The sequence below is a fragment of the Quercus lobata genome, chromosome 5, assembly GCF_001633185.2.
Source record: "Quercus lobata isolate SW786 chromosome 5, ValleyOak3.0 Primary Assembly, whole genome shotgun sequence".
NCBI classification, from domain to species: Eukaryota; Viridiplantae; Streptophyta; class Magnoliopsida; order Fagales; family Fagaceae; genus Quercus; species Quercus lobata.
Genome location: NC_044908.1, coordinates 51,947,372 through 51,969,934, shown reverse-complemented (window position 1 = coordinate 51,969,934; position 22,563 = coordinate 51,947,372). Strand labels below are relative to the sequence as shown.

Genomic DNA, 22,563 nt, shown 5'->3' with positions numbered 1-22,563 from the left:
TATACCCCATTCACGTTCACCCTTATGCATTCCATACCATTTTGTTCTCTAGCTTGCTTTTGATTTTACTGTAACTTTTGCCCTTTCAACTGAAACATGGCAGGAGTGAAGAATACTGCTTCTTCTGTTAAAAAGAAATCTAGCACTGTCGTACAAAGTGAAGATGAAAATTCACTTGCACTAGTCCAAGCAGTCCAACAAGACCAAGATGCACCCATCACTTCATCCTACAATGATCGTATTCGTCCACTCCTTGATGCAGTTGACAAGCTCCGTCACCTTATGATCACAAGAGAAGGCATACAGCTCCCCACCATTGTGGTTGTTGGCGACCAATCATCGGGAAAATCTAGCCAAGATGAAGGTATTGGACTGCCGAATTTTCTTCCCCGCACTGCCTTCCTCACTATCCTACAGAAAAAGGTGAAAGGCAAATCGAGTATACCGATTAGTTTTGCTGAGAAGGTCTGGAACTATGTTGAGGAAGTTGTCATTTCTGTCATAATGCAACACTCTGAAAACTATTACCAACTGCAGTTATCTTTTAGGCGTGCTGGGCATAATCTTATAGCCAAGATGAAAGAGCGCTCAGTCAACTGGGTCATGGAGATCGTTGAAATGGAAAAGCTGACAGATTATACATGTATAATCCAGAGTACTTGTCTGATTGGAATACTCTAATGTCTCAACAAGATGCATTCATGAAGGATGTCTTGACCAATGAAGAAAGGCCTGCAAAGATAAAGCTTAATAGTTTTGGTGAAATTGAAGTTGGGAAACTTAGGGACTATCCACATGTTCTGCAACAGGCTTTTGATATGAAGATGAGAATGATTGCATACTGGAAAATTGTGTTAAAAAGATTGGTTGACTGCAGGGCTCTACATTTACTTCTCAGTGTTGGAAATTTGGTTAACAGAGAGTTTGAAATTGAGATTGTGAATGAATTGATGGGACCTGGTGGGGGAATTGAAATGATGCTGGAGGAATCACCTGCAGTTGCGCAAAGCGACTGAAAATAAACAAGAGTATACAGCTGCTTAAGAAGTCCAAAGAAGTAGTTGCCAAGATCATGGACAAGGTTGGCATCTACGGTAATTAGTGATTAGTGAGTTTTTCTATGTTATTTATGATAAAGTTGTTTGCTTTCTATGCATTTTGTTTTGTTTTCCTTTCTTGGAATTGGTAATATTCGTTGTAGTATTATCATGTTGTAGTGGTGAGAACCAATTTTTATTTCTTGAACCTAGTTATTAGTTTATTGCTTAACAAAATCAGAATTCTAAGACTGGTCAGGCATCTGTGTACAAGCCCTTAAGTTTTGCCATGTTTACATAGCTTATATCCAAATGCTATTCAAGTTCCAGGTGCTTTGATTGTGACAGTTGATTCAGTAATCCTCTCGTCTTGTCATTCTCTAAATCCCTCCTTTCAATGCAATTATGCAACTAATATTCTTATGACTATTTGTATCTAGGCTATTTGCTACAATTACAAAACTTCTAATGAACTAATCTGAACACTAATTATGTCCCAGAAGGTCATCTAATTTTAGTAGGAATAAACTGAATTGTTAGATGAGAGCTTGCTCATTAGTAAGTGGGACGTGTTGATGGGTATAATCCATAGAACAGCAAGAATGAAACAGCATTCACTTATGACTGATGAGAAGGAGCCAGTCTTTGCCATTAGGTAACATAAAGTATATAAAAAATAACCGATTTTTTTTTTTTTTTGGAGGAACCAGTAATAAAGATTTTTAAATAATGAATTTAAAAAGCACCTCATACTAGTTTTCAAAATTTCAAACAACGTTGATGAATGACACATTCGTAAATATTTGTTTTGTCAATTGAGGGGATCTTTGAACTATATGGAACAAAAGCAATAATAGGTAACCGTATGAGTATGTAAATATCAAATCTAGCAAGTGGTCATCTATTGTTTGTTATTAATTTATAAACTTCGCTTTTAATTTTTAATTTTTATGTATAACTTTTTAAAACTTCACATTTTTTTATAGCTTTTTTCATATTTTTTAACTTTTTTTCAAAGTACAAATATACTTTAACATATTGTTACAAAAATTTAGATAAACTATTCTCAAACAAGCATAATATTAATTATGTCTAAAGAGTAAAGTACATGTAATAATTTGTGAGATACAATATATAATATACATTCCGTTGAAATTTCACAAAGAGAACCTATTTTAATTGTAAAGGCAAAGTCTTTAATTCTTTACCACGAACAACACTAAAGCATACAACACTAAAGGCCAAAAATAAAAAGTGAATTGTTGCCTTCGTGTTGCTCCGCCTAAAGCTATCTTTTAGTACAACGCTCCCTATCGAATGACCACGCACTCAAAATATGCCTCGTTAATACCACCTTACTAAGGAAACCTTATTGGAAAAGATCAAATGACGAAGGAAAAAGAGTAAAGCATTCTTATAATGCTCTAACTTTATAATTGCCTTATTAAAAACTTTGCTATTAAAAACTTTGCAAAGAAAAACATTGTGCGATGAAACCTAAGCGAAGGAAACAAAATAACATCATCATTTTTTTTTTTTTTTGGAATATTTATTCCTCATTAATACATAGAACTTCAATTGCGATAATCTTTAAGTGATTTGAGAAAATAACATAAATTATTTACTTGACAAATCTCTATGAAATAGCAATATTGTCACAAGTAAATAAATATTTTGCTTATGATTTGTCTTTTTTGTAGATTAGAAAGATAACAATCACCTGCATATCTAACCAACTGTGGATTAGTTCAATTTGAATAAAATAATCCCATGTAAATCTTCCCATGGAAGTAATATAATATATTCCAATGTTTTCATGTTGGTGCAGAACTATCTTACTAGCAAGTTTACTAAAAATGCCATGCCAGGTTTTGTAATTTGCAAGATACATATGGGCATTGATTGCACTAAAATATGGTACTCCAAGACCAAGAATTTCTTCATTATCTTGACGGTGAAAAGGGACTTTCATGACATCACATGACTGAACTACAATTGGAGTGCTTAAAGGATGAGTTTTATCCATTGAGAAAGTGTTTTAGAACTTTTTATGAGTATGTTGGGTCCTAGGGGTGTGCATGGGTCAGACTGAGTTAAGTTTTTTCAATCCGACTCACTATAATCGGGTTAAAAAAAAATTCAACCCAACTTAACCCATCACGGGGGTCTAACCCAATCCATCACTGCTCACCTGGACCAGGTTAGAGTTAGACCGATGGGTTGGAAAGTGTTTTATATTTTTAATTGAGCATTAGAACTACACCAATACAAATAAGAACAAATTTATAATCAAATAAACATGAGTATAGTACAAAACCAATACAAATCATTTAATTAGTACTTCAAAGTTAGTAGGATATAACATAGTTATATTCCAACTTAGTTGATAAATAAAAAGTAAATAATAAAATTATATAAAATAGTTTTTAAATATATATTAAATATAGGTAGGTTAGGTGGGTTTGTGAATCGATTGACCCACACCCAACCCAACCCAACCCACCAATTTTTTTTTTTTTTTGACAATTTAATCCAACCCACCAACCCTACAAACTAACCCAACTTGGTGGGTTGGATTGTATCGGGTTGGTTTTAGTAGATTGATGGCTTAACTTCATGCCCCTAATGTGTTTTTTTTTTTTTTTTTGAGAATCCACACCCGTAATGTTGATTGATGAATAAGAATTCTATATGGAAGATATTAAATTTATAAGCCACAAAAATATTTTGTTTTATGGATATCATTTATCTTGAACTCATTTTATATATAATTGACAATTTTTATGAGCTCTTCAAGAGTCCCCACAAGATTTAAATAGGAGGAAATAATAAGCAAGAACAAAGAAAAAAAACCAAACAACTATGAGAGATATATAAATATGAAACCTTGCAAGTGCTCATTCACATTCTATTGATAAGATGATATATCTAGAGTACATGTAATAATTTGGGTGATTGAATACATGTAGGAAAATGTTATAGATATTAATATGACAATAATTGTGATTGATATACTTCAATTATCTCATAAATAAATATTTAAATTTTCTCTTTACGATGGCTAACACATCAATTAGTACTTTAACTTCATATATCACTATTCATATAGTTTTTTTTTTTTTTTGGCATAAACGAAGGCTTTATTGGAATAAAGGATAACAAACACAACAGAGTTCACACTGCTAACTGAGAGAGCAGTAACTTACAAAACAAACTAAAACCCAACAAGCAAACCAAACACCAATTTAGAAACAACACTCGAACTTCGAACACACACAAAACTAAAAATAGTAGAGAAAGCTTTATTTGCGGACAACTTCACGAGATGAGACAAAACCCGTGGAATCGCAACAGAGAGGCATAAGGCATTGTAACAAAAAGTTGTAGCATGTGTGGCATATAGAATTTTTCTCTGTGATTGAGAAGCTCCTTACTTTGCCAATAGGTCTGCGCAAGTATTGGCTTCCCACACAATGGGCACTTCCCAGTTCCCACCATGGGCAATGACTATTTTAGTTCAAAAAAGTATGCGTACGGAGTGTGTAAAAGACGTGTGTACGTGACCTTTTTCCTATGTATACAATGTATAGGACATATTCCGTTGAAACTTCACAAAGAAGGCGAAGACGTTCATTGGTTACCACATACAAGTCAGTAAAATAGGGGTACTTTTTTTTTTTTTTTTTTTTTTTTTTTTGAGAATAGGGAGACTTATGTAAAGGCAAAGCCTTTCATTGGTGACATCGTACAGCACTAAAGTTGCTTTGCCTAAAGCTATAGTTGCTTTGCCTAAAGCTATCTTTCACAACAAAGAAACAATTTCTTCTTGGAAAACTCTCCAAGGTAAAATTCCATGTATTGAAAATTGGATCCCGTGTGCCCTTAACAAATTTATCAGGACACACGTTAATAAATCTACTTTTAGAAAAATTTTATTGGGACAAAATTTTTTCAATTTTTAATAAATTTTTTTCAAAATTTGGTTTTTTATTGTGTACCCTTAGGGCACACATCAGCAAAATCCTTGAAAAATTGAGAGGAGTTCTTACTAGTGCATTATTGTTGTACACATCTTCTTAGTTATTACACACAGTTGTACGCATAGCCTATAAAATTGTATTTTTTAAAATAAGATTTAAGTTATAATTGTGAAATAGTGAGATTTTAGATTTGTTTAGGATCCGCTTATTTTACTGAAACTAGAGTTTTTTTGCTAAAAGTACTAAAGATAAAGGTAAAAGTTAGCTGAAATAGTACAATGAGACCCATAAATAGTACCAAAAAGTACAGTGAGACCCATAAATAGTAACAAAAATAAGCTGAATAGTAAAATAAACTGGCAAAATTAATCATGCCAAACGAATACTATGATTTCACAATTTTAACTGAAATTATGTTTCAAAACACGATTTCAGCCGTGGGTTTCATACACTGTACACTCAATATGCTCTTGGAAGGAACTAGGTAATTCAGCCTGTTTGGTAGGGCATTTCAAATACACTTTTGAGCATTTTAAACACACTTATATACATTTTCACATACATTTTCACCTACACTTATATCAAAAACACCCTTTCCACATAAAGAAGGTAATTAAGACCCCACGTTTCTTTACTTTCCCATCTTTTAATGAATGAGACCAGTTCATTCTTATGCATCACATACCATTTTTCTCCATAACACATACACTATATCTCTCTCTAGCTTTCTCTTTCATTTTTGCTCTGAGTTTTGCTCCTTTCTACTAAAACATGGGAGAAGAAAGCTCACTGGTAGTAGCTCAAGCAGTCCAAGATGCACCCATCATTTCATCCTACAATGATCGTATTCGCCCACTCCTCGATACAGTTGACAGCCTGCGTCACCTTATGATCACAAGAGAAGGCATTCAGCTCCCCACCATTGTCGTGGTTGGGGACCAGTCCTCAGGAAAGTCAAGTGTTCTAGAATCACTTGCCGGTATCAACCTTCCCCGTGGCCAGGGAATTTGCACAAGGGTGCCTCTCATAATGAGGCTCATGCACCAGCCAACTCCTGAACCTGATCTTTCCTTGGAGTTCAATGGTAAAGTTGTTCGAACCGATGAAGAACATGTTTCTGAGGCTATAAATCTTGCCACAGAGGAGATTGCCGGGTTCGGGAAGGGGATTTCCAACTCTCCTTTGACATTGGAGGTGAGGAAAAATGGTGTGCCTGATTTAACCATGGTTGATCTTCCTGGAATTACTAGAGTGCCAGTCCATGGTCAGCCTGAAAACATCTATGACCAGATAAAAGATATTATCATGGAGTATATCACTCCTGAAGAGAGTATTATACTCAATGTTCTATCTGCAACAGTGGATTTCACTACTTGTGAATCTATCAGGATGTCACAGATGGTGGACAAGACCGGTGAACGGACTCTCGCTGTAGTTACTAAGTCTGACAAGTCTCCTGAAGGCCTTCTTGAGAAGGTTACTGCTGATGATGTCAATATTGGGCTTGGCTATGTCTGTGTTAGGAATCGGATAGGAGAAGAAACTTATGAAGAGGCACGAGTGGAAGAGGCTAGACTTTTTGAATCACATCCTCAGCTTTCCAAGATTGATAAATCAATTGTGGGGATTCCTGTTCTGGCACAAAAGCTGGTGCAAATTCAAGCAGCTAGTATAGCGAGAAATTTGCCTGCTATTGTGAAGAGCATTAATGGCAAGTTGAGCTTGAACATTGCTGAAGCGAAAAGAATGCCCCAGAAGATGTCATCTCCTACTGAGGCAATGACAGCTTTCATGCAGATTATTGGAATGGCCAAAGAATCATTACGGAAAATTCTTGTGAGAGGAGAATTTGATGAATACCCAGATGAGCAAAACATGCATTGCACTGCTCGGTTGGTTGAAATGCTCAACCAGTTCTCTGATGAACTTCACAAGCATTCTGAAAGTGACCCTGCAGAGAAATTTTTGATGGATGAGATTATGGTTTTGGAGGAAACCAAGGGTATTGGACTGCCGAATTTTCTTCCCCGCACTGCCTTCCTTACTATCCTACAGAAAAGGGTGAAAGGCATATCTAGCATTCCAACTATTTTTGCTGAGAAGGTCTGGAGTTATGTTGAGGAAATTGTTATTTCTGTCATGATGCACCACTCTGAACACTATTACCAGCTTCAGCTGTCTTTCAGGCGTGCTGGACATAATCTTATAGCCAAGATGAAAGAGCGCTCTATCAACTGGGTCATGGAGATCGTTGAAATGGAGAAGCAGACGGATTATACTTGTAATCCGGAGTACTCATCTGATTGGAATAAATTAATGGTTCAACAAGATGCATTCATGAAGTACGTCTTGAATAATGAAGAAAGGCCTGCAATGAGAGAGCTTGAAGATTTCGGTGAGATTGATGTTGGCCATTTAAAGAAATATCCTCATGTTTTACAACAGGCTTTTGATTTGAAGATGAGAATGACAGCTTATTGGAAGATTGTGTTAAAGAGATTGGTTGACTGCATGGCTCTACATTTACTGCTCAGTATTGGGAACTTGGTGAACAAAGAGTTTGAAGCAGAGATTGTTAATGAGTTGATGGGACCTGGTGGTGGGATTGAAAGGATGCTCGAGGAGTCGCCTGCAGTTGCTTCAAAGCGACAGAAAATATGCAAGAGTATAGAGCTGCTTAAAAAATCCAAAGAAGTTGTTGCTAAGATCATGGACAAGATCGGTACCTATAATGATTAGGGTGTTTGCTATGTTATTTTATATAATTGCTATGCTTTCATGTTAACAAAGTAGTTTGCTTTATTTGTATTTCAGTATTTGGTTTTGTTTCCCTTTCTATGTATTTTGGTTTCTTTCCCTTAAAACAGTGAAAGTTTATTATCTTTTTGTTGGTGGGGAGAACCAATTTTAATTTCTTGAACCTACTTAGTAGTTTTAATTTCATCGTATCTGTGAGTTTTCTGTAATTCAAGATTTCAAAACAACTTATATGCTTAAGAGTACTGAAGAAATCCTTGGAATATTAACAACCATTCCAAGCAAATTAGCTTCTTATAATGCATTCTGTGATTCTTAAAAAAAAAATAAAATAAAATGAAAGAAGAAGAAGAAGAAGAAGAATGAATAGATTGGTTATGGTCATTTTCAATAATCAGGTAGATGAAGTGAAGTCTGTGAAATAGAGTATCATTTACTTGGAAGTGGGAAGTGGCTTATGACTATAACTGCGGGATGTTGAGCAGTTGAAGGCAACCAAGCAAAAAGATTAATTACCCATTGATGGGAACAAACTGAAACTACATTTACCTTTAAATCATGCATTAATCTAAATCAATCAAGCTTTAATCTAAATCTTAATAACTCGTTGATTAGATCTTTTTCCCTTTTTAATCAACCTACGCCATGTTGAAGAACTTCCTTTTGGGTTTGTATGGTTGAAACAATCTTGGACGTTTCTACCCATGGAAATTAAGGAACAACAATTTAAAATTAGCAATCTTAATACATTGATTGTCAACTTTGTTTAGGCTCACTTATTGGTATGAAGGTAAAGACAGTGATTTGCTAACCAAATTTAGAGTTTGAGCTTACAAGACCTCAAAATTGAATAGATTTCTGAGTTTGGGATTTCAAATGGATCTCATAGTCATTTTCATATTTTTGCCTTTTTAGGAAAATAAAAAAAGAGTAGTTCTCAGGCATTTCTGTTCTAACAATGTTTAATGGAACAGGGACCTCTAAGGGGCACGCACTACCATCACTAGCTACTTGTTGACTAAAACTGTCGCCGTATGAATGGGCAACCCCCCATGCAGCAGAGGACATTTTTCTTTTGCTCAAACTTCTCAGAAGCATACAAAGGAAAACATCCATCAACCCAGAAAGCATGGATGTTATCAAATAACAGTGTCAATTGTACTTCAACAGTTATAAATTCAATGAGGTAGAACCAACGTGAATGGTTGAACGTCGTAATGCCAAACTTTATGTAATTTTGTATGTAACTTCCACTTTGACCTAACGGTTAGTACCAAGATAACACTTTTAAAAGGATAAGCCACAGAAGCAGTGCATGAACTGCCATATCAAATGTTTTAATCATGTAAGGGGACAATTTCACAGCTTATTTTCTTAAATTTTCTTCTTTTTTCTTTCCTAAGTTGACAAGAATATACAAGAAGCTTTATGAAACACATATTTTTTGCAACCAGGGGATTCAATATATTTTCTTATCATTAGACAAGAATTTTTCGTCATGACGGGCAATGTAATGGTTACCTAACCTAGAATTAAGATCGACTTGATAATGTAGTGGAAGAGCCAATCCATGTTGCATCTGATGAATGAATGAGACTGCATGTCATCTGACCCTTGTCCCATGATCTGATCAAAGTATTCTCATAGGGCCTTAAATCTCAAATCATCACCATAAATACTTGGATCCATGATCAACTCATGAGCAGCAGTATGGCCTTCAAGCATGCTTACTACAGCAGACATCGTAGGCCGAAGTGTTGGTGATGGATTAGTGCATAATAGAGCTACTTTCATAATTTTTACTACCTCTTCTTTACTGAAATTATATTTTAAGTTTGGATTCACCAAATCCATCAAATTCCCCTTTTGTTGTGAAACAAGGGCCTCTAAAAGAATATAGAAGAAAATGGAAAGAAGAAATTAATTAGCATTATATATGAGCAAAACAATACAAATCTTAATCGATAAGGTAATAATTTACTGGAGCAAAATACAAAAAACTTGTTCTTAAAAAGAAATTATGGATCTGTTTGAATTAAACTTATTTTTGCTGAAACTGAAAACACAGTAGCAAAATAATTTTTAAATGTGTGAATAATACCGTGAGACCTATTTTTAATGAAAAAGTTGCTGAAAAGTGGAATTTGTAGGTCCGTGAACAATGCACGGGTGCACTGTTCATCGTGGAAAAGTCAACCTTTGCGGCTACTGTTCATGAACAGTAGCCGCATTACTCCCTGAAATGCATGAAAAAAAAAAAGGAAAAAAAAAAAAGGAAAACACAGACTTAAAACGCAAACGCCATTTTCGGTCCAATCCAAACCGCACCTATATCTATAAAGACTTATAATGAAAATAAAAGTGAAATTTGTGCTAGATTCATGCTATTCTTATATTGCCAACACTAACTCAATTTAACATTTTCATTTTATATCATATATTCAGGTCACCCCTTTACCCACCAAAAAATTAAATAAATGCTCTGTTTATTTCATTGGAAAGCCTTTTGTATAGATGGTTTTCCACATTCTCCAGTGTTTGGTAACACAAAAAAAAAACTGGTCAACAGAAAATTATCTATGGTCAACAGAAAATCCTAATAAAAATATGGCTTATTTTCTATAGGTTGTTTCAAAAAGTTTTTTTTTTTTTGGGGAAACAATCTCTCTCACGGTACGCTCTTTCACTTTTTCTCTCTCCCCTTTTCTTTCTCTCCTCACACCCTCACTATCACTAACTCTAGTCTCTCCTCTTCCGTATATCTCTCTCTCTATTTGTCTCTCTTCTCTCTTTTCTCCATGTTTCTCCTCCCTATTATAACACAGTTCTTTGATTAGGTTTTTTTTTCCCTCACTAATCAGTTAATAGCTTTGACTTGCAAAGGAGAACAAATTTGCAGCGGTAATTATTTCATTCCTCTCTACCAAAATCCCAATTCTTTGCTTTGAATTTCAAGCTTGATTTTATTTTTTCTCTAAGAAATTTTTGGTTTGATGTATTCCAGGTAGAAGTTACTTATTTTTCGCTCATAAAAGTGCTAAAAAAAATAAATAAATAAGAAGAAGAAAGAAAGAATGAAATAAAAGACGAAAATTTAAAACATAGTGTCTATATGGCTCTAAATTGCTTTTATATAGGACAATCTTTACGGTAAATTAATAATATTGTTATATAATGAATGATAATTGTTTAGGAGAATTGCATTTTTTGGCAGATACATTATGCAAATACTATAAAGTGATGATATATTATGCAAATACATTATGTAAATACATAATTTAGAGTGATATTAAAGACTTGTTGTTGACCATAGTAGACAATTAGTGTACTCACAAAAAGAGTAGACAATAAAAAGTTATTGTTATTTGTATTTATTGAAGATGTATTTCCCTATCAATTTTATGTATGTATGTATGTATGTATGGACGTTACTATCCATATACATGAGCAAGATGAACCGTAGAAAAAATAAAAATTTGACAACTAATTTTGATTATATCTATTGTCAAAATTTTAGTATGAAAACTAAATTCATTATTGGTTTTTTTTTTTTATTTATACTGATTACGTTAGTTAGTTTACATAATACACATGTTTTAAATTATATAAGAAATATTAAAAAAAAATTGCATACCGAACACTAAGAAACATTTTCAAGGTCATTACCAAACAGCGGAAAATGAAATTATATCTAAAAAGACTTATATCTAAAAAACTTGTTCTTAAAAAGAAATCATATATAAAAAGACTTATAATGAAAATAAAATTGAAATTTGTACTAGATTTCATGCTATTCTTATATTGCCAACACTAACTCAATTTAACATTTTCATTTTATATCATTATTCAGGTCACCCCTCTACCCACCAAATAAATAAATAAAATAAAATAAAATAAAGAATAAAGAAAATTTATATATGGAATGCTTAGCTCTTTAAATTTTTTAATCGGAACTCAGTAAATGTTATTTGGTTTCAATGAAGATAAGTCTTGTGCAAAATGGCACTTAAATCTGGATTGGTAAATAAATGCACATTACAGGGCCAAATAAAGAAGTCCCAAAATAAGTGACTGGATCTCAAAGTTGCTTTTAGTTTCAATTATAAGAAAATTTTGATGAAGATCTATCTTACCCAATCTAGAAGGCATGCAAAATTTTCATTTAGTCGATATTTCATGTTGTTCTTCCCAACAACAATTTCCAATGCAACAATCCCAAAACTATATACATTTGCTTTATATGTTAAATATCCCCGTAATGCATATTCTGGTGCCATGTATCTTCTGCACAGAAAGATCATTCGATTAGTAAGGTTTCACTGGAATGAGGTTACAAGCTTCTCTAACAAACAAATCCATGACAAAATCGTTTTAGGTAACTAGATTTCCTATCATAATAATTTTATTTCCATTTTGGCAAGCAATTATGCCATTAAAAAAGCTAGCATTATTTAGTCACAAATATGTTTCACATGAAAGAAACTTCACCTAAAACAAGATTTGTACCGTTAACAATTGCAGGCCTTGAAAAACTACACTTAATGTTGATTGGGTGGGTTGAGAGAGGGAGGGGAAGGGGGGTGACTCTATTTCTCTACCTATTACTGATATAGCCACTTTGCAAGTTGATAATTGATGTCGTCATGCACCATTAGCCATACTAGAAAGCAGAATATAAATTAAAATTTCTCTATATTTCTTTATCCTTGTATAAAAGGGTAAAAATTTAGAGGTAGCATTCACCATATGAAATTTAATTTTTGAATAAAACAGAAATTTCTCATCCTTCTGTTTTATTCTGCAGTTTCTATTTGATGAGAAGTTTGAGATGTTGCTTCGATACATATAAAATTAAGGTAAAATAACTTTGTAGATTATTTCTATATCTATCATGTAAATGATTTGTAAAGCAGGAATACCAAATAGGAGTACAATTGGGTAGCAAATGAAGATGGCTAATATAAATAAAGCTCCTACTAATACTTAAAGTGAGGACTTTCCCATAGTACTGTGTATACTTGAACTTGTTTATGGAGACTTCAATTGCTGCCATATTCTGGTTTTCTTTTAGGAAAGCGACTTGAAATTAGAGCCATTAAGATTCATATTTGTCTAAAAAAGAACACAAGAAAAATAAGTTCAGAATGAAGGAAGAGAAAAAGGTAGCTTGCACAGCTCCTGCAACTCGGGTGCTAATGTGGCTGTTCTTCTCTTCGTAAAGCTTGGCCAACCCAAAGTCAGAAATCTTAGGATTAAGGTCCCCATCCAGTAGTATATTGCTAGTCTTGATGTCCCTATGGACAATTTTCAGGGTTGATTCCTCATGCAAGAAATTCAGACCTCTTGCTATGCCAAGACATATTTTTTTTCCATCTAGGCCAGTCCAATTTCAGTTGGCTTTCCTCTGTACCAGCAATGTAGATAGCTCGATCAATGATATCCAAATTTTTAGTTCAACCTATAGGTCCTATATGATTCATGGAAATTCACTCCTACTCTTTTCAAGTCAAAATAATAATATGCCAAAGATGAAAGATTGAGCTTACCAAATAAAGCATGTTCAAGGCTATTGTTTTCCATGTATTCATATACCAACAATAACTGATTTCGTTCAATACAGCATCTATAGAGTCTAACAAGATTCGGATGTTGTAATCCAGAAATCATGCCTATTTCATTCACAAATTCACGATTCCCCTGTTTTGATTTAGAAGAAAGTTGCTTAACTGCAATTATGGTACCATCTAATAAAGTGCCCCTGCATTGACAGTATAATTTGCGCTATTGGTTATGTATGAGGTCTATCTGGACCAGTGAATATGCGAAGGGAATAAGAGAAAAAGGTATTAAATGCATTCATGCAAAGATAGAAGACCATAATGAAGTTGTAGATTACCTTGTATACAGCTCCAAAGCCACCTTGCCCTAGCTTGTTTGCAGCATCAAAATTGTTAGTGGCAGCTTTAATTTGCCTGAATGTCAAAAAACCAGTTTGTGGATCTAGGCCTCTCAGTTCTGTATGGAACAAGTTTCATATATTAGAATGCATCTTAAAAATTTAAAGGACTGCTTCATTAGTATTCTGACTAGTCAATGATATCAAAACAGAGTAACCTTCTTCCCTTGATGTCCTGCCTCCCAAACATCCTTTCCACCAAAGAATTCCTAAAATCAGGAGGATAAGGCTTGACACCAAAACTACAGTTCCAACTGTGATAAGTATCTTCTTTTTTCTATCATCAGGAGGGTTGAAATCTACAAAGAAGGAAAGTAGCAAAGAATAGTGATTGTAAAACTGCATTCGATTTTGTATATTGTACTGTAAAGGCATACGCATAGGTGGATCTAGAGTAAAACTAGATACTATTAGATGGTTCAAAACACAGGTTAGGTAATAAAAAAGGAATTAGAGAGGAATAAGAAAAAATATTTGTAAGTCTTCGACCAAGCTGCACATTAACATTGTTTCAAGTATTTTACTTCGCATCCAGTTGTTTTGGGGACTGCTTCTCCGTAAACCATACAATAAGAATATATTACTTTTTAGTTTTGGAAAATAGAAACATTCAAAACTCAAAAATGAAAGAGTTAAGAGTGAGAAATGCCAGACCATGTAAAAGAAGGAATACAGGACATACAACTTTTGTACTTACCAGCATCTATGGAGATAGCTGATATAAGAGGACCATATGTTCCTCTCTTAGGGACATTTATTGTCCCTTTCCCAGACCAGTGAAAGCAGATCTCCAAAATTTTATTCTTAACAAATGCTGTAAAGTTCCTAACAATTTCTTTGTCATCTCCTTGTGCTTCCTTCTCAATATCAAAATCCTTCAGCACCAGTTCATCCTACAACAACTTATTTAGGTTAAATTATCATCTATAGCATTTAGGGAAGAAGAATAATCTGACTGACTACCAATACCTGGATATAAACATCAAACATCCGTCTTCCAACACTGAAAAAGGATCTGTTGTCTCTAAATATTATCTCAGCAAAGTGAAGTTTCACGGGATAACTTCCATTTGCCAAGCAGCGCACATAACATGTGAGAGAGAGGAGACAAGCGTGCATCTGTGTACAATTCAAAGTCATTCATTTTGAGTACAGATTCATTTGTTGCTATGTAGTCATGTGCGCCACTCCAAATACCCCAGAAATCTCCAGTGCTACTAAAGCCCCAACTATCATCCGACATCATGCGAACAAATTTTGCTGCACCTCCTAGCTCTAAATCTGCTTCATATTTGATGTTTCCAATGGTGGTTGCATTTCCACCACAATTTATATTCAAGGAATACTGATCTAGAGAGCACCAAAGTAATCAGATACAATCAAACAAAACAGGAGATATTCAATTATCATTAATAATTTAATCTTCTTCTTGTTTTCTTCATAAAAAATCATTGATGAGGAAGGTGTGATATCGATAATTGAAGCATCTAAATGCTAGTTTGGTCCTAATATGTATATATACCTTTTGAACATGGATTATTCTTCAGACATTCCGTAAGAATTCAAGATTAAAATGTGGCATAAGGAAGAAGAATTAGCATATTTAAAAAAATGGAAATGATAAATAAAATTATAAAAAGTGCTCTCCCACCACCCCCCCCCCCAAAAAAAAAAAAAAAGAAGAAGAAGAAGTAAATGAATAAAGGTGTTGAAAGCTCAAGTAGGTTGACTTTAAGAGGAAAAAGTTTCTTACAAGGTGTCTGGACAAGTGTTTGGCAACAGAGCTTTCAGAAAAATTATTGTAAAAGATATCTATTTGACTGCACGAAAACATAATTTCCTTTAATCTTCCAATACATAAAATTACATATCCATCAATTTTGATTTAAATTGATCTCAACATTACAATAAAATTAATCTAATATGTAAAAAAGTTCAAAGAGGAAATTTGAGAGTTGTATACAAACTTATGACCATATTAACCACCAATTAATACAACCTTAATCCCTTCTTTCCATAATTAGCCAAAAAATTAACCAATTCAGTGATTTATACCATCCTTATGGATGTTCTAAGAAAGACATCTTACATGTATTCTATAACAGAATTGTGTTCTATATATCTACCATAATATGGCATTTCTTAAACTTCAAACTGGATTTATCAAAGCTAAAGCAACATCAATTTAGGCCCACTTGGCCACCCCCACCCAGCATTTCTAGATAACAAACATTGAACAATGGAACAAAATAATGCTGCTCTTTCAAGGTGATGCTACATGGAGAAAAATGCAAATTAAGCTGCCAGAAGAATGGGATTATTTCACCCATTTCGTGGAGAATGTTCTCTGCAACCTACCCATAAAGAGGTCATGAAATGAACCATTATCCAAATTAGGATTTCAAATATATACATTTTCAGATATAAAACATTGTGTGTAATACCTTAAGAGAATATGCTTCTACTGTCCCAAATAAAATAAAATAAGTGAACAAAAATATCATGCAAATTCAGTGTAGAAGTTAAGATGGAAAGCATACTAGCGGTTATCTCTGCCCTTAATCCAGTCTGGAATTGGCCCACTGAGCAAGTTTCATGTCAGATATCTATCCAATGAGCATCAAATCATCACATTGTGATTAGAAACACACATATTGTTACTGTTTTGAATGTACATAAAAGAAAATTTATTTTTAAACTTTTGTGAGCTGACTCTATTTGTATGAAACCTTTCAGACATACGACTTTGTACCATAATGCTTCATTCCAAAAACCTTTCAGACAAAAAGGCTCTTACACTATGTTGGTAAATCAACAATCTCAAAAGATTAAATTACTTTAGAAAGCAGGCCAACATAGTATGTCCAGCTTAACATAAATGGCCCTAGGATCAGGTCGTAAGTTGCCCACTGCATGAATTTAGATTGCTTACATGGTGTCCAAACTAGTTAGAACTTCCAAATTTGGAATGTTTCCTTCCAATCTGTTGAAGCTAAGATCCGTAAAAAAGGAAAAAGCAGATGTCATAAGAACACAAGAAAGTAAGCTAAATAACTGTCCATGTCAACATTGTTAACTTAGAGACATGCTTGTTCCCCAAATGAGAATGGACCTAGAAAATAACATAAATTTAGGTATAGCAGATTGATGGAGAACCTGATAATATGTTCACGTACATAATCCATGGAGCTATAAATCTATTGTTGTTTCCATTCATAATTGAAGAGTACTAAGCATAAATCTGACAAGGGCATTGCTGTACTGAGTAACCCAAGTAGGCATCAGTCAAATTATCTTTAAACATGTGGCAGGTAATAGCATGGGCATAATCATCTAGAATTCGTCTAATTACATACAATCCAAAACAAATATTTATGTATAGTGTACACCTAAACAACTAGTCTCAACTTTAATTCTTCTTGAATGAACTTACAAATTGTCTCAATCCCTGTCATGTTATGCAACTTGAGAAAAGTATACAGCTAGCCCTCCAAACGTTAATTATTCATATTTCTTATGACCTCTCTTAATTTTATGTTACTCATCTCCTATCATGAATTTTGGGCTCCACCTGACACTTTTATCTTTTATCAATGTATTATGTAGTATAACATTTTCAGTTTCTCACACCTACATTGGAGAGTGTAAAAGGTTTTCATGGTATATACCAAATTAAAGAGACCAAAGATCTTCTTAAACATCATAATGTCATTATCGTTCTTATCTGTAGATATACCTGGCTAACATTTTGTTTTAGCAGTTTAAATTACAATCACTAGATGAAAGAGGCAATAAATTCAGATCATAACTCTTGAGATACTAATTCTAATACTATACAATAATCTATTTGTCAAGCTAGGAATAAAAGGTCTCAAAATTTTGTGTCAAAAATTAGAATTTAGCAAGTTATCAATTGCAATGTAGCTTAAGTCCACACATTTTGAACTTCAATACCTGTCAAGTGTAAATATTTTTCTCCATATTTCTTAATCTTTTTGTAATTCACTAAAAATTAAAGAGAAGAATGAAGAGAGGAATTACAAAATTTTCAGCTGTGTCATTTCTGATATATATCCAGGGATTTGTCCTGAGATATTACAGCTTCTCAACATCCTGAAACATAAACCAACTTCATATAAGCAAAATTGCAATAACATGTGTATTATTCTAATTGCAGATAATTTTACAACATAAAAACCTTACAATCTTGTCAGGCCTCCCATGCTACTTAGGTTCGGAAAAAGTGAACCCACTCCATGCAAGTCACTAATCCATCTGCATGATATTGCACCATCAATAACTGTTATTTTCTTTGGCTATGAATTTTATTAGTTTAAAATCACAAGAAATTATTGCAGAAATTATGAAACTCAAGAAATTTTAACATAGAACACAGAACTCACAGCACTGTTAAATTGCTTAAGATCGAAATGCTAGGAGGAATGGGCTCCTCAAGACCACTAGCTTAGATCTCTCTGTTAAGGACATAATTCCAATGGATTTAGATTAAGCCTAAAACTTTTGAGTAGAAGTGCTTTACATAAAATTGTAGGAATATCACATACAAAATCTGAAGTTGTTTCCAACTTTGAATGGAATCAGGTATTCTTCCGGTGAAGTTGTTACTGCTAATCCCACTGCATATGGGCCAGATAGAAACAAGACAGAATGAAATACAAACCAGATCATTTTTCAACAAAAAATAAAAAATTACTGTTAGTACAGAAATTGAAAAGTTGACAACCACTTACAGTACTCTTAATTTGGTCAGACTAGTGAGAGCTACTGGCAACTCTCCCGTGAGATTGTTAGCATTAAGAACGCTGCAGTAAAAAAGAAAATTTAAGATCAGTTCAACATACACTATTATTATGTTATGAAACTCATTGAGAATTTAGAAATGACTAATCAAATGTGATTTGAAAAGAAAGAATCACTAACAGAATCTCCAAGTCAACCAAGTTTGCAAGCCCAGGGGGAACAGGGCCAGAGAACAGGTTGCTTTCAATGGATCTGAAATACAGTCCAAGATTACAGACAGCAGAGCTTAACCAAATGATTTGTTGAAATTATTCAACATAGAGATCCAGAACATACAGAGCTCTGAGAGTGGTAATGTTTGCCAAGTAGTCAATACATCCTGATAAGTTGTTTGTACTGATGGACCTGCACTTGATTCATTTTCATTAGTTTAATAATTAGCTTTAACCAGCTAACCTTGGACTTGAAAGAGTAGTGAGTCATTTACAGAAATTCCAACTTCATTGAAGCCCATTCTCGTGGTATCATTCCACTAAGGTAGTTTCTATTCAAATCACTGTCAGCAAGAGGAAAGTCTGCTGTAAGTAGAAACCTATAGTCCAATTTGCTGGCTAACAAGAAAAACAAATAATCGGAAGCCTTTCTTACATCTCCTTAAGGTTGGGTAGCTTAACCAAAGATGGTGGAAGTATACCAGCAAGATTCTTCCCTTTAAGAAATCTGTATAACAAAGATTAAAGTAAAATAAAAATAGAGAGAGATTACAATTTTATGTAACAATTTCAAAGTAATGTCTTAGCTTAAATTCGATGACTAAAAGAGAGAAAAATTTAGCAAAATAAAGAAATAGGTGTTTATCCAATTTTCAACTAAGTTACACATCTTATTCAAATATTCATTGCTATTATTTGCCATTAACCTTCATAAGAAAATTTAATAGAATAACTGTTGTGTTATATAAGCAAAGGTAGTGTACATGCTAACCATGTGGCATACACCACCTGTGTTGGAACAATTGCAGACGATAGAATTATTGTACAATGGCCTCTGACTTGAAGCTGGTGTTATCCAGCTTGAGTCATTGCATTGATTTACTTTGAAATTCCAGTCCTTCTTCCCCACCTGTGTAGCTATTTCTTGAAGGGCTTCCACTGCACACATCAACTTCTCTACCAGGATTTTTTTTGTTACCTAAATAACTGATAAGTATGCTTACTAGTGGAATGAACGTGTGGATAGTGCAAATGAGAAAAAAAGTTAATCAGATAGCTGTTTCAAATCCAAAATTCAAATAATGCCTAAGTTATGAGGAATATCTGGTTGCCTTTACCCTGTCAAGCTTGTTCTGGGTTGCCCGGGTAAACAAATACTTATTGAAAGGACAAAATTCATGCTCTACTAAAAAGGCTTGGGAATGTTCTTGGTGTTGGGGAAAATTGCTGAAGTTAAGGCCTATTACTCCTAATTCTGAAAGCATCTAATTGGGAATGGAATGGTTTTGTTCAGATTGAGTAATTGGCACATTAGAGAACTTCTCATTACCAAATATGGTCCAGGATAGTTTATGATGCATCAATCCCATCAGTGACTTGAGTCCCTTATTTTATTATTTTTTTAATAAAAAAATAAAGTTTAACTGCTATGTGGGATTCTATAAGAGGAAGAATCATAACTAGAGGGGTCTCATTTAATTGGGTTTCTCAAAGCAAATCCAAAGCATGGTTTCATAATTCCACAATCGACCCATTTTATGTGACCAGATATGGCCACGAAGAAGATAAAAGTCATGTCTTGGTTTCTCTGTGATGATCCTTGAAATTCAGTTTTATTTTGGGGTCTTATTGCAGTGCTAAAAAGGCTAATTAAATAGTATGAGAAGCATGTTAAGCCCTTAACCACATGAGGCCAAGTTAGAACACAGAGGCAATAAGGATGCTGCTAACAGCTAATATAAACTTCATTAAGCTGAACAAACTGAAACTTCAATATACTGATTTCCAATTCCATCAACTTGAGCTTGATTACCAAAATAACATGTAAATATACATACAAACAAAAAGTACCTTTATTAGCAGGAAGACTCCCTGGTGCTTGTGCTTCAACTTTGTTTGCTCCTATGCACATAAACACTATTACAAACACAATGAAACTAAACACGGTCACTGGAATACAAGCAAGCTTTGCCATCTTCCCCTCCAAAAATCCCACCGGGTTTTGAGTATTGAAAGCCCCACTTTCTAAAACACTCCCTACCAAACTCTCTCTCTCCTCTCGAAACATAGATCTTTGCCTAGATACTTCTGCAAGGCCAAGATCCATTAATAGGGAAAATTGTGTACAGTTTATCCAACCTACACTCGTCGGAACCTTCATAATCAAGAGTACATGTAATAATTTGTTTGAGACAATATTTATATATATATATATATCCCTTTGAAATTTCAAAAAGAGAAACTATATACAATTCCTTCACGTCGGTAAAACAGAGAGACTTCACGACAGCACTCACTATACATTAATTGTAAAGGCGAAAGCCTTTCATTGGTTACGACGTACAACACTGATGCATACCAGCACTAAAGTGAATTGTGGCTGTTTAAGTTGCTCTGCCCACAGCTATCTTCACTACCCAAAAAAAACAAATGGTCTATTGACACGATTTTAAAACGCGGTTGTATCTCCTAAAAATTCAGCTATAAGGGTCCGTTTGGATTGAGCTTATTGTTGCTGAAACTGAAAATACTGTAGCAAAATAATTTTTAAATGTGTAAATAGTGTCGTGGGACCCATGAATAGTGCATGAACAGTATGTAAACAGTGCGTGAATAGTATTTTTTGTCCCCTGCACAGTGCTTTTACTGTTCACGTGCAGAGAAAAAAAAAAAAAAAAAAAAAGGTAGGAAAACGTAGAGCTGAAACGCAAGTTTCAGCTCTACCCAAACGGGCACTAAATCTATTTGAGCTATACCCGTGTTTCTAGTGTTGCCTATCCGCCGTGGTAATAGACCGATTGATATATAGTGGCGTTTTTAAAAACATAAGAATAAAGGTCTGTTTGGGTATCATTTATTTACTAAAAACTAAAAATTTATTACTAAAAATATTGTAATAAAATAATTTTTAAATATGTAAATAATGCTGTGGAACCCAAAAATGCATAAGTATGTGCATTCTGCTGAGTATGGTGGTCCTATGAACAGTGCCGTGGGACCCTAAAAAAATCCAACCGCAGCTGAGAACCACTTTTAGTACTATCCAAACTCACACTAAGTCTTTTAACCTATAACCACATTTCAAAAACGTGACTATAGGCAACTATAAGTTTTCAACCTATAGCTGCGTTTTAAAAACGTGGCTATAGGGGTTATTTTAGCTACATTTAACAAATGCAACTATAGGTCTTCAACCTACTGTCGCGTTTTAAATGCGGCTATAGGTATATTGAAAGAAAAAAAAAAATTCTAGGCAAATCACAGATTCCCTTTTTTTTTCGGCTGAATTGTGTAGCAACCTGTTTATATATGTCTAGAACATTTAGTACTAAATAAAGAAATGGACAAACCAACCTATCAAATGTCTAGAAAAGTAAACTATCCTACATTATACATTCAGTAAATAAGTGGGCACAAAGTACTAGTACTCCTCAATCCCAAAAATATGTGAACTAAGGTCACTATCCTACATTATACATTCAGCAAATAAGTAAATGACATAGTACTCCTCAAACCCAAAAATATAAGAACTAAGTTAATAACTATCCTACTTTATACATTGATGTGTACTTCTTGCAGCCAAAGAGTACTCATCAATTCTGTAACCCTTTGGGATGTTTCACTGGACGGCGGTAGAGTCAAGGTATACTGTAAAAGGTTACTGCCACCTAAAACAGGTTACCGATTTAGAAAACAAAGCTTAAGTAGATATTATCATTTTGATCTTTCTAACTTGCAAAAGAAATTGACTCAATGTTCCACTGATGGAGACAATGATAGTGCTGATAAGAGAACCAAAAAGAAGACCAGCTGACATGGTCAAAGGAATGGCCGGAATTGCAAGTATCTAGGAACAAATT

The 22,563-nt window shown here is 34.0% G+C and overlaps 2 protein-coding genes and 1 pseudogene across 2 annotated transcripts; 2 read left to right on the top strand and 1 right to left on the bottom strand.

Annotated features, from left to right (window-relative positions):
* The first annotated feature begins 10 nt into the window (after nt 1-10).
* Nucleotides 11-1,087, top strand: LOC115988603 (dynamin-related protein 4C-like). Its single transcript, XM_031112166.1, has one exon. The coding sequence runs from the start codon at nt 642-644 to the stop codon at nt 1,014-1,016; it is 375 nt and encodes a 124-aa protein (XP_030968026.1). The 5' UTR covers nt 11-641; the 3' UTR covers nt 1,017-1,087.
* Nucleotides 1,088-5,708: 4,621 nt separating this feature from the next.
* On the top strand, nt 5,709-7,899 carry LOC115988537 (dynamin-related protein 4C-like). The gene has a single exon (XM_031112109.1). The coding sequence runs from the start codon at nt 5,789-5,791 to the stop codon at nt 7,754-7,756; it is 1,968 nt and encodes a 655-aa protein (XP_030967969.1). The 5' UTR covers nt 5,709-5,788; the 3' UTR covers nt 7,757-7,899.
* Nucleotides 7,900-9,241: 1,342 nt separating this feature from the next.
* On the bottom strand, nt 9,242-21,101 carry LOC115991509 (annotated as a pseudogene).
* Between the last annotated feature and the right edge of the window lie 1,462 nt (nt 21,102-22,563).

Coding starts and splice junctions, on each gene's coding strand:
- LOC115988603 (XM_031112166.1), top strand. CDS start 642: ATGTATAATCCAGAGTACTTGTCTGATTGGAATACTCTAATGTCTCAA.
- LOC115988537 (XM_031112109.1), top strand. CDS start 5,789: ATGGGAGAAGAAAGCTCACTGGTAGTAGCTCAAGCAGTCCAAGATGCA.